A 12101-nucleotide genomic window follows, 5' to 3' on the forward strand; every position below is an offset into this window, starting at 1 on the left:
TCATTTGTCATCAGGGGAGAATGAAGGACTTTTGGGATCACATGCTGACTGCCTGCCTAGGACCCACAATATGTACAATAATACACAATACAATGTTCTGCACTCATTTTTTCATTTCCAATCTGTAATATTTTTCAGGTGGAACAGAAAAATAGCTTTAGTCACATTTAGAGTCATTTTTGACCCCAGGCAAAAGTTCCTCAGGCAAGAAAAATGCTGTGTATGAAAAGACTTGGTTCTGGTGAAATTTTTCCCCAGGAGGTTTGTCAACATAAGAATAACTTTCAGCAAGAACAGGTAATGTAAACCTTAATCCCTCCCAAGGCTATGCAAAATGAGGAAATAGCATAACAATGCTTGACTCACTGATATGTTCTCTGCATAAAAATAGTTTGGCCTACTAACCTTAAAGAATCATGACAAAGCTTTCCCTCAATGGAATGAAATACTGTTTGTGGATTGCTTTAGCTAAGATTCCTAGCTTTAAAAAGAGACCAAGTTGATCTGTATTGCACCTGCTTTTGTTTTTGTTTTTTTTAAGCTTATAGTGTGAGGTATAAAAGTATCCCATATAACTTATTTCTATGGAAATTCTGGGGTACTTTTGTGCCCTCGCATGTTTTAGTCTATAGGAAAAACAACCTTAAGAGCTGAACTTTGGAGATGTTTTAGACTAGGCACTTTGGACTATGCCCGAGAAATGTAGGACTACTTATGTGTAAATTACAGCACAAAATGTGAGTTATAGAGATGCCTGTTACCTCACATGGCAGTATGAAGACTACAAGATCTAAAAATCAGAACAAGATCAATGCATATAAAAGTCTTCCCCTACGATTACTTTAGAGACCCCAAATCTAAGGTATTCTTACCATAACATGTAAATCTTCCTCATTCATCTTCTACTTCCTTAGGGTAAGATTTAGCACATCACTTCAAAAGCAACCATGTACACAGTCACACTGCTCAAATCTTGCTGACTTAAACAGGATTTAAGTAGCCTAATTGTCCCTAAGATTGCAGTCCTGGGTTTGTGAAATGCAGAGAGTTAGTTACTATCTGAGATGACTTTCCAGAAGGCTCTTCTTTAAGGGCAGCTTGATAAATATCTTTGGACTGCAGACCTAGAGACTAAGGCAGATTGTGACTATACTGGGAGTTTTCTCTGCACTTTATCAATCTGATATTAAAGCAGGAGTTCAGATTGTGTGGGTGGAATAAATGCCAGTTTAACAATTCTGGGATGCGCACAGATTTTTGTCTGTAAGTTAAATATTTAGTATTTTCAGACTGAGAGCCCAAGCAAGTGACTAAAAGCGCTCCAAAAATGGACATGGGGCGAGGAAAGTGGATGCATCTATATTTATAAAACAGGATTCTGATTTCTCAGTTTATGCTTGCTTTTTGTAATTCATTTTTATGACCAAGAATATACACAAGGCACAGGGACACACAGTGGGGACTTTTGGCAGCTCTCCTTCACTCTCCCACCTGCAGAGTGGGACTGCTCTTGCTCCCATTACTGCCACTTAGCTGCACCCACCTCCCCTCACAACCCAACAGGCCAAGTTCTTGCTAGCCCCTAAAACATCCTCTTTAACACCTCTCCAAGGTTATTTTGCCAACCCTGGAGAGCAGCTGGTGTAGCTCCTCCACAGAGGCTGTGAGGATGCTAGGTTGGGGAGCTTCGGTTCCCATCTCCAAGGCCTGAGGACCATTTTTGACCTCAGGGATGGAAATCTGACCTACTCTGAGGCCCCTCAGATAATATTTAAGGGCCACAAGATTGCTGCCTCCAGCAGTGTTTAGCTCCTTTAAACATACAGCAATCCTCTGTGACTAGATTATTAACAGAAGGTAAATCTGTGGTAGAAGCTTCTTCCTCCTAAAGTCTAGCAAGCTAAAAGCTGTGAAAATAATTTGCTGCAGGATTTTCCACTCCCCCTGTACTTGATTTTCACCACATTTGCAGGGGTAGAAAAAAGCCTCTATTTGCCAATATTATGGGGGGGGGGGCAGCAAGAAATACAATCTACATAATTCTAGTAGGGGGGCTCTTCAGTTGTCAACCACAGGGTTGTTGTGAGAAGAGCATGGAGAGGTGGAAGATTCTGTAACGCACCTTGGGTTCCTCGCAAAAAGAAACAAGACAGGATATAAATGTAATAGAAATAATTAAATAAATAAATAGCCAGCTCAAGCTAGTATGAAAAGTCATCTATTCAACATGACACACTACCCTGCTGAATGCAATTCAGACACAACTGGTGGGATATACTTTAATTATGGGATACTGACTTCCGCATTCAGTTCTGAAGAGCCCACAGTGGGAAAAAAGTTGAATTTGCTTACTGAATGCATAATGCATATCAAAAACGGGAGCATATGCTACCAAAACGACCCATTACTGAAAATGGAATTAATGTATTAGGACTACAGCAAACAATTAGCATACTTTATAACACTCCACTGGCAGATAAGATGAGCTATTACACAGTCACTGAGGCTTTAATAAGAGTCATACACGAATGCAACACTGTTATGCAAGTCTGGAGCTGTTGCCTACTAGCACAGATGCCATTGCAAACCAAACAGAACAGAGCATGCTGGAAAAAAATCCTTCTTTTTTAAAAAATGCACTATGGCTGAGGGCCATTGTTAAAATGGAGAAGCCCATTTATTTTATGAATTTGCATGACTTGACCTAAAAGCAAAGGATATTAATGCAGAAATAAGACCAGTCAGAGTGCCCAGCGCTGCAGATCCGAAGAACATCTTCAGAAAGTAACCCAGAGCCTGTACAAAGGTTTGCCATCCACTTACGTCGGATGTATGTTCTCTTGTCAAACCTTCTGCTGTGCTGGGAACAATTACAAAAAGACACATTTGAATCTTAGCCAGGACACTGCAAGATCTGATTCTTCTGTTTCCACTGGTGTCAACAAAAAGTCTTGCCACTTTAACAGCCATGCAGGGGGCAATTTTCAAGGGGGACTGCAGCTGGGGAGGAATTCCGTGTACCCTTCCATGGCAATAAAGCTTAAAACAATCTTTCCATTGGTGCCAATGGAGGTTTTCCCTACACTTAGCTGCCATGCAAAAGGAGCATCACAGTTAGAAAGGGGAACATTAACCTTCCCTTCCATGTGCATTGTGCCATCTCCCCACACAACCACATCTCACTTCTGGATGGCGATTAAGCTGTGTGGGAAAATGGCACTGATGACAATGGAAAGATTGAACCCTGAATATTTTACATGCTTAGCAAAGCCTCTGAATCTTAGAACTGCAAGGATCGTGTATGTGTTTTAAAATGTCAGCAACCTACATTTCTTTGTTGAAACATTGCTTTTAAAATGCTTTTACTGTGATATAACAAGTGGAATGTCAAAAGACATTGTATCAAGGACTGGTGTAATCTCCCTCAACACACACACAGAGGGTGGGAAGGGGGGAGAGGAGAAACATGGCTTTGCTAAAGGAAAAAAAACCTTCTCTAGCTTTTGTGATGCTTTTAAGCAATGGTACAAAATAAGCCAGGAAGACGCCTGCTGTGGGAGTGGAGATGGAGAGATGAAGGCCTTCAGACAACAAAAAGACAAGCCACCTTTTCTTAACACAAAGGGAAGGGAGGCACAGTGTTCAAATAAATTCTGCCTCCAGAAAAAAAGGTGTATCTGCAGAAACAGGCATCTCCCCCACCTCCAGAAAAAAAGAAAAAGGTGTTCTTTCCTTTGATGATCAAGGCATGTGAGAATGTGGAAGTGGGAAACATAATTGTCTTGAGCATACAGGAGAGAAAGTGTGAAGGAAGGCCAGGACTCTGGGGTGAATACAACCTAGAAGGAGTCCTTGGAATTCTAAGCAAAGAATCAGACTTTATTTGTAAGTACACTTCAGGGGATCTATGCAGAGCTTCTTCTTTTGGATCTTATGCCCTCATTTGCTGCATCCAACCAATCAATCAAATGCACCTGCTAACCAAATGCCTTCTGTTTTAAAAAGGCTGTATCCCTAAGAAACATTACTGAGGGTCATTGCTGAAATGGAAAAAACCCGCTTGTTTAAAAACAAGCTTCCAGACAGCTTCCCTTTTTCAGAGGAGAGCAAACTCTTATTATAATCATTTAAACCTGCAAATCAGGAGTAACACTATCTCACTTCTCAAATGGAGCTAAATTTTGCAGCCTGCATGAAGAGCACTGAAACACTGCCCCTGATTACCAGCAGAAATCCTGTCTAGTCTCCTCCTCTTCATCATCAAAAATTGCTGTGCTGAATCACTTGTACATATTTTTTCACAGGGACTAGAAACTGATTCTTAATACAATACCACACTGAAAGCCAGGATTCTTTGGATACTGTGCCCAATCCAATTCTGACTTTGTGAAGTGCCCTCATTATAGATTTTGTGCTTTGGAAGAGTAGGGGTGTTGAAACTCTTTCAGCACAAGATTCAAATTCCATTTTGGGGAAGCTCTTGCAGACCACATTTCAGCAGTGGATGAAAGCCAAAGGTAAAAGCAGAGAGTGGGGAGCCAAAAAATCCATCCCAGATTAGTTTCAAGTTTTTACTACCGGGAACTAAGCCTCAGGAGAGGTGTGTCAACCTTTTTTTTGCGGGGGGGGGGACAACATGAAGGCAGGGAAGGCACCAAATGACTAGTGAACAGAGGAAAGAGGCTACGGATCAGTGGACAGAGGAAAGAAAGCATAGTTATCTGAGAAATACCAAAGGGCTAGACTGAGAATCCAGGCAGGCAAGATTTGGTCCCCAGGCCTGAAGTTCTGGGCTCCTGTTCTTGAAAATCAGATCTGCATGGCAGCAAGTGCAACCAGCTGCGCAACATAGCAGGGCCGCCTGACGTGCTATTAGGAGGCAAAGATCACTCTGTTGATAATTGTATTGTTAACAAGAAACGTCAGCCAAAATACTTTTTTAAAAAATCACAGTTCTCTAAGGAGCACAGATGCACTTTACATACAGTTGTCACATCTGCCTTCTCCTCAGCTCAAAGCTCACGCCATTTAGCAGGATCTCCTGACGCTGCGTAGCATTTTCAGGGCCACTGAGATGCAGTGGTGGGAAAGCAGGGGGCAGGGAAGTCCACTTTTGGCAGCCCAGTGAATCCTACCCTATGTTTAGTAATGTGTGAGGGAGCCATTCACACAGATTGCTTCCTGAATGACAGTGCCCACTGGAATGCACTTACTTTGTTAGGACGATCGAGACTGCATCATTGAGAATACTCTCACCAAAGACCAACATGTTAAGCACAGGGTCAACATTAAGAGCATTAAAGATGGCAATTGTAGCTACTGGGTCAACAGCAGAGATCAGGGAACCAAAAGCAAAGCTGGAAGAAGAAAAAACAGAAATGTGAGCATCACCTGCAATCCTGAAAATGCAACACTGGATATTCATTTTATTTTTTAAAAACCAATGTTTGCAGATGTTGACTGTTGTTTCATGGAGGTCAATTGTCAGCAACAGGCACCTTTTTCAAAGAAGCGAGGCGCTTGGGATCTCTCCAAATACAGGACTTTCCCTGCATGTCCCAGCCCCACCTACAGCAGCAATGGAAGGCTTCAATGCAAGCCCTTTTTCAAGACTAACTGCTAGGTAGTATTGAAAGTTCTGGAGAGGGACCTACATGCTGTGTCCCCCCCCCCCCCACCCTCCAGAATTGCCCCTCTAGATTTGGAAAAAGTGGAGAAGGAAGCTTGTTTCAAGCTTAACTGCTGTGTGGAGGGGTAATGGAGAGACTGTAACTAGGAAAAGAAGAGTTCATTTCCCTATTCCTATACACTGTAACCCTCTCCAAATTGCAGGTCTACACACCACCTACTGCAATCTGGCATCAAAAAGTATTTTTGTTGCTTCCAATGGGAAGCTTTTTCCAAGCAAAGTGCTGTGGGAGACAGGGGAATCTTTCTCCGTGCGTAGGAATGTGTGTGCATGAATCTGTATGCATGAAAAACTGTGTTGTAGGTGTGTGCGCATGAGTGAAAGTATATGTATGGTGGACACACACACATACCTTTCATCAACCTGCTTCCTCCTTTGGACCCACCCACTTTTTATGGGGGTTACCAACCACTGGCAACCCTTTAATGTTTAGCCTCAAAGGGATACAGACCATGGGCCAAAAAAAGTTCTTCACCTGCTGTAGACAGTATTGTTCTCTGCCAGCATCTACATACATAAATGAGCATACAAGCTTCACTTTAAACCCTTTAGTCCTAGTATACCTCTTATTATACAAACCTTGCCAGAAGCTTACCTGTCAGTCATATTGAGTTTATAAATTACATCAGCCTAGAAAAAATGATAAAAACATTTTAAAAAAAAGAATATTAACTATTATTCTACTAAAATTGTATTTTCATTCCATTAAGAGAGAAGCATCTTACAGAACTATTGTGAGAAATGGTAACATTTACAAAGTTCATATAATCCTAACTAATGTACTGTATACCATTACCAAAGAAATACTGTAGTGGGAATCACTGTTTAACATGAGAAAGTACCAAAGAGTAATCAGCATCTTAGGGACATGCATTTTCACTCCAGTGCTGTTTAAGGAAGCAGCTCTGTTATTTTCATATTGATAGGCTCAGATGTTGTATGAAAGCTCATTAATCCAAGTTATTTAACACCTCACCAAACAAACAAATCACAGTTTATGCACTTCATTCAAAAGCATCATTATGACTCTGGAATTCCTTACAAAACAAAAAAGAACAAAATGCAATTGGACATACAATCTATGGGAGGGGAACACTAAAAGTATTTAACAATGGTTACCTAGGGTCACCTGGAGAATTTATTTATCTATTGGAAGTATATCCTTACAACAAACTCAGAGTGGCTTTCATCATTTGCTGCCTCCTGCTCTCAATCTTATCCTCACAACAAACCCATGAGGTAGGCTGGGCTGAGAGTCTGTGACTGGCCCAAGGCCACCCCCTTGGCTCCATGGCCAAGTGGGGACTAGAACTAGATGAATGAGTCCCAGTTCTGCACTCTTAACCACTAGACCACACTGGCTCTTGAGAAATGTCAGACACTCTAAGTCAGGGGTCCTCATACTTTTTAACCAGGGTGCCAGTGCTGGGCGCAGGCCAGGAAGGTGGTGCCAGCGGTGCACACGGGTCAGGCCGTGGGTGGGGGTGGTGCGTGCAGGTGCACGTGTGCGCTGAGGCGGGGCGGGGGTGGCGCGGTGAGGGGAGGCAAGGGGAGGGGAGGGGAGGCATGCGCCGCGAGGCGGGCGCACAAGGCATGGCTTGCTCGCTTGGAGAATGCTTCCTCTGAGTGAGAAAACCGCTGCCTCCCTGCACATGGGGCGAGGTGGGCAGCGGTGGGTGCGCAGGTGGGCGCAAGCACACACACGGCAGGTCCAAATGGGCATCACGGGCTGGATCCGGCCCCTGGGCTGTAGTTGAGGACCTATGCTCTAAGTGACTGACTCATAAGCAGTGGGATCCATCTGGAAGGTGGAGTCAGCTCTTTCTAATTTGGAAGGTTATACAGTTTGAAATCAATCTCATATCACTAAGCTGCTTTTCCCTAATAGTTATTCTTCTAACTTTCCTTGAGTCTCTTGTTACTGACCTCTGCAAAACTTTTCTTTTTTATTACCAAGCCAGCCCAGCTGGTCAGTTTTAACATAGAAATTCTATGTCCTGATCTGCTTATAAGAAGGTGAGCAGATCTACCAAGACACAACTACAAGATACCTAATGGAACTCCCAAGTATAACTAATACTTTAATTATACTTATAATCCTAACCTAAATAATTCATACTTCCCAAACCAGTACATAAGCCAAAACATGGTTATTCTTCAGTATTCTCATATCTCCAAATTTTGTAGGGCAGTTTTCTAACCGAAAATGCATACATTAGGAGAAAGTGCATACAAAAATGCATATATTCATCCAAATAATATAAAAATATTTTATATTAGCGATGCCTACTTGAAACAGTTTGTATAATGGGCAAACTTGGATACAGAAATGAATACGGGTGACACCCAAACTCCCTAGCAACAGGAGATCCTCTGCTCCTCCCTGCTGCATCATCCATGCCTCTTAAACCTCTCCAGAAGTTTTCCCAACCTTCAGAAACAAACTTTGGAGGTGCTGTGCAGAGGGCTGCAAGGAGGCAGGACAACTAGTTTCATCAGTGGTCTCTGTTTCTTGTGTAGACAGACACACCTGACCACAGCCTAACATAGCCAGAAATGTATGTGCATACTTTGAAAACAAACTGATGCAGAAATGGAATGAAACAAATTTTGAGTTGGAAAAAACAGAAAGAGAGAGAAAATGACATCCCTATTTATCAGTACCAGTACCACCAATACTTGGATCTTCTTCAGCTATTCCTTTCCATGTTACTGAACTGAGTTTTAAAGAACCCAGCCCTGTGTGAGAACCTGGCCTTTCATACTAAACCATTACTGTGCATACCAAGAAGCTCTCTCACCTGACCAAGGAAGTAAATTCCGCCGCCAACAATGAAAGCCGAAATTGCCGTCCCAATCACCGAAAACAAGGTGATAGAGCCTATGTTCTGAAAGAAGTTCCCCTAAAAAAAAAAGGTGGGGGGAGGAAACCAACAACATGTTCATTTCTCCTGACAGTGCTTCAAATAAGAATTGCTAAAACACTAAACGCTGGAGTATCCTATGAGCAGAAGAGGGAATGGGACCATTTCTGTGATTCCTTCTCCTTTGAAATCCCAAGTCCCCAAGAATCTACTCCAGAGGATTGTTTGATTCTCCAGAACAATGTAGGGGCAGGCTCTAAGGGCTGCAGCATGGGAAGGAGGAATCACCAAAAAACACTTCCTGCTCCTGCATTTTGCCCACAAGAACATCCATTCTGTGGAATGGAAGTCTCCCCTGGGTCTGACTCACATTAGCAAATGGAAGGGATCCATCTGATAGTGGAACAGCAGGTCTGGATCCAACTCAAATTTTTCAGTGGTGTTCTAGAACTCAAGTAGTTCAGCACTCGAGAAATCAAGTACATGTATGTGTGAACCAACATCCAGTTAAATTAAAATAAAATGGGTAGAATCTTATTGGATTCATACTGATTTCAAAGTGATTGGGATTAGAACAGGGCTGAGGAAGCTCTGTGTCTTGCTTGACAGATGTGGCCCCTGGGGCTTCCCTATCTAACCAACAAGCTTCTTCCATTGTTATGTCCAATCAGTTATAGGAAATAAATGCAATTAAACTTAAAATGCCCTACACAAAGTTGAGCTGTACTTCTCTGGGCTTGAAAGTGCACTCAGGCTTCTTCCTTGTTTAGAAGTGAGTTGTGTTTTACACGCCTGAAAACTGTTGCACTGGAACTTTGTCTAGAGTAAACTTGCGCAGAGGTGAACGGTGGTTTCTATGCTGGGAGAAAAATATCCAAGTACGTCAGAACTACACCTGTCCTTGATCTACTTCCTGACCTTAGTCCTGCCCACTGCTGCACCCTTCCCAAATTGGAATTCAGCCCCTGAGCTGGAAAGTTTCACCACCCCTGGATTGTAACATTGATCAACACAATCAATACAGCTGTAAAGCATCCACACTTTCTCACCTTATGTAATGAATATCCAGATTCAAATATAATTGGTGGAAGTAAAAGAAGAAAAAACATGTTGGGACGAAACATTTCTTCTTCCTGTAAAATACAGAAAGGGGAGGGGAGGAGGGGAGGGGAGAGGATTATGAACTGTGTGATAAAGGGAATCATACTGTATCTGTAGCAAACAAACAAACTTAAATCCAGCTTCTTCCAAACATCTACCAAATTGGAAACATTTTAAGAAGCAAAAATGCTGGGAAATGGATTTTATATTAATCTGCCTCATTTCCGATCACAAGTAAAGAGGATTTCTGGATAGTAAACATCCTCAAGATTACTCTTTAAATTGCTTTTCACCCAATGACTAAAGGAAAGGAAGTGCTATCAGATCTGCAGCTTCCAAATAAACAGCATGGAAAACTGAACACCATGCCAGCAAAGCACAGTTCACTAAAGGGACATCTCACACTACTATTGCTGTCTTTCAGAACCGGAAACAAATACTAGTAACAAGCAGAACTTTAATAAGGATGCACAACTGTAATGGGCTCTGTTCTTACATATGCTTGTCCATATAACCAGGACATATTGGAAATATACTTTGCTCGAACTCCTTGGGAGCCGCAAAAGATGCTGAATGTGATGGTCCAACTCTTGGATCGTTCCCTTGGTTGGCTCTGGCTCCCAAACTAATTGCATTTTGAAGAGCTGTTTTGATCAACAGATCCAAGGCTCCTGAGGCTTTACTCTGGGGTGGGCTACTTGGGGCCCTCCAGATGTCTTGGCATAAAGTTTCCACTACTGGCTATGCTGGCTAGGGCTGATGAGAGGTGTAGGCCTACCCCTGCTTTAAAAGCCCTTATGCATCATATGCTACCTCTTTCCTAAAGTCCAGTTAGGACACCTACAATCCATTGGGTATACCCTTGCAGTTTTAGCTTCCATGCACATATATTTGTGAATTGCAGCGGGTTGTAAAGAGCCTTTCTCACTGTTTGGTCTACAGTTAGGAATTCCCCATTGTCTGACAAATCAGTAAAGAAAGGCTGAACCACTGGTATGTAGTCCAAAAAGGAGAGTTTCATGTTTTGTTTTGTTTTGTTTTGTTTTGTTTTGTTTTGATTGATTGATTAATTAATTAATTAATTAATTAATTAGATTTTATTGATTTGATTTGATTCCTATACCACCCATTAACCAAGACAGTTTTCTGGGAAGTTCACAAGGTCAAAACACACAGATGAACACAGTATACAACCACAAATCAATAATGCATTATAAAATAACAAAAATAAGATAGCAACAATAATCCCACAACAGCTGCGCTCAAGTTAGTCCAAGGGTACAGCAGCAATAAATTCAGTAAAATGCAATATAAACAAGATAAAACAGTTGTTATAAAATGTTAAAGATCATTTAAGTATTAAAATATTGCATGAATACAAAGGTTTTTATCTGGCACCAAAAGGATAAAGAGTGGGTGCCAGGCACAACTCCCTGGGGAGTTGATTCCACAGTTCAGGTGCAAGAGTTGAAAAGTTGCTTCCCATAGTAGTCACCCTCTTTATTTCCTTTATGGATGGCTCTGAGAAGCACCTCATACAATGACCTCAAAGTCAGTGTAGGATTATATGGGAAGAAGTATTCCTTTGGATAACCTGGCACCAAACCTTGTAGGTCTTTATTAACATGAGCACCTTGTCTCAGGCCTGCATTTCAATTTGGTAACCAACGGAGTTGGAAGAGGACTGGGGTAATATGTTCATATCGGCAAGTTCTCATCAGCAGCCTTGATGCTTTATTTTGAACCATTTGAAGTATCCAGGCCACCTTCAAAGGCAGCCCCATGCAGGGAACATTAAAATAATCCAAACAAGGTTACCAGAGCATGGATCACTATTGATAGCCTCTGCCTGGCCAATTAACCTATCCCAGCATGGATGCTAAATAGCATGTAGATGTTAAATAACATGGGGGATAAAATAGAGCCCTGCAGCATCCCATGTCATAACTGCCCTGGCACAGAGCGACAAAACCCCAGCGCCACCATCTGGAGTCACCCAACTAAGTAGGAGTGGAACTACTGCAAAACAGGGCCTCCAGCTCCCAACCCAGGTAGCCTATCCAGAAGGATACCATGCTTGATGGTATCAAAAGCCACTGAGAGGTCCACGAGAACCAAGAGGGTCACACTCCCTGTTTTCCTTCCAGCAGAGGTCATCCCACAGGGCGACCAAGGCAGTCTCCATAACAAAACCAAGCTTGAAGCCTGACTGTTCAGCCACTCCCCAAACACCTTACCCAAGAAAGGGATTTTGGCCACTGAACTTAACATCTTCTGGGTCTGGGCTGGATTTTTTCAGGAGTGGTTTGATTACAGTCTCCTTTAAAGAGACTGGAACCACTCCCTCTTTCAAAGAGGCATTTACAACCTCCTGGACCCAGGTACACATTCCTTCAAGTGAAGAGCCATGATATTTTATTTATTTATTTAAAACATTTATATGCCGC

At 42.2% G+C, this 12101-nt stretch overlaps 1 protein-coding gene across 2 annotated transcripts in view; it reads right to left on the reverse strand.

Annotated features, from left to right (window-relative positions):
* SLC9A8 (solute carrier family 9 member A8) overlaps positions 1 to 12101 on the reverse strand; it is a 71030-nt gene that overhangs the window by 20185 nt on the left and 38744 nt on the right. For both annotated transcript variants that reach the window (XM_044440194.1, XM_044440193.1), the window contains exons 5-9: positions 9603 to 9686; positions 8491 to 8592; positions 6285 to 6319; positions 5214 to 5357; positions 2722 to 2860 (exon numbers count right to left, since the gene is read on the reverse strand). In XM_044440194.1, coding sequence (XP_044296129.1) covers positions 2722 to 2860; positions 5214 to 5357; positions 6285 to 6319; positions 8491 to 8592; positions 9603 to 9686 — 504 coding nt within the window. The remainder of the gene's footprint in view (positions 1 to 2721; positions 2861 to 5213; positions 5358 to 6284; positions 6320 to 8490; positions 8593 to 9602; positions 9687 to 12101) is intronic.

The sequence above is a fragment of the Varanus komodoensis genome, unplaced genomic scaffold (assembly GCF_004798865.1).
Source record: "Varanus komodoensis strain SLA01 unplaced genomic scaffold, ASM479886v1 scaffold37, whole genome shotgun sequence".
NCBI lineage: Eukaryota > Metazoa > Chordata > Lepidosauria > Squamata > Varanidae > Varanus > Varanus komodoensis.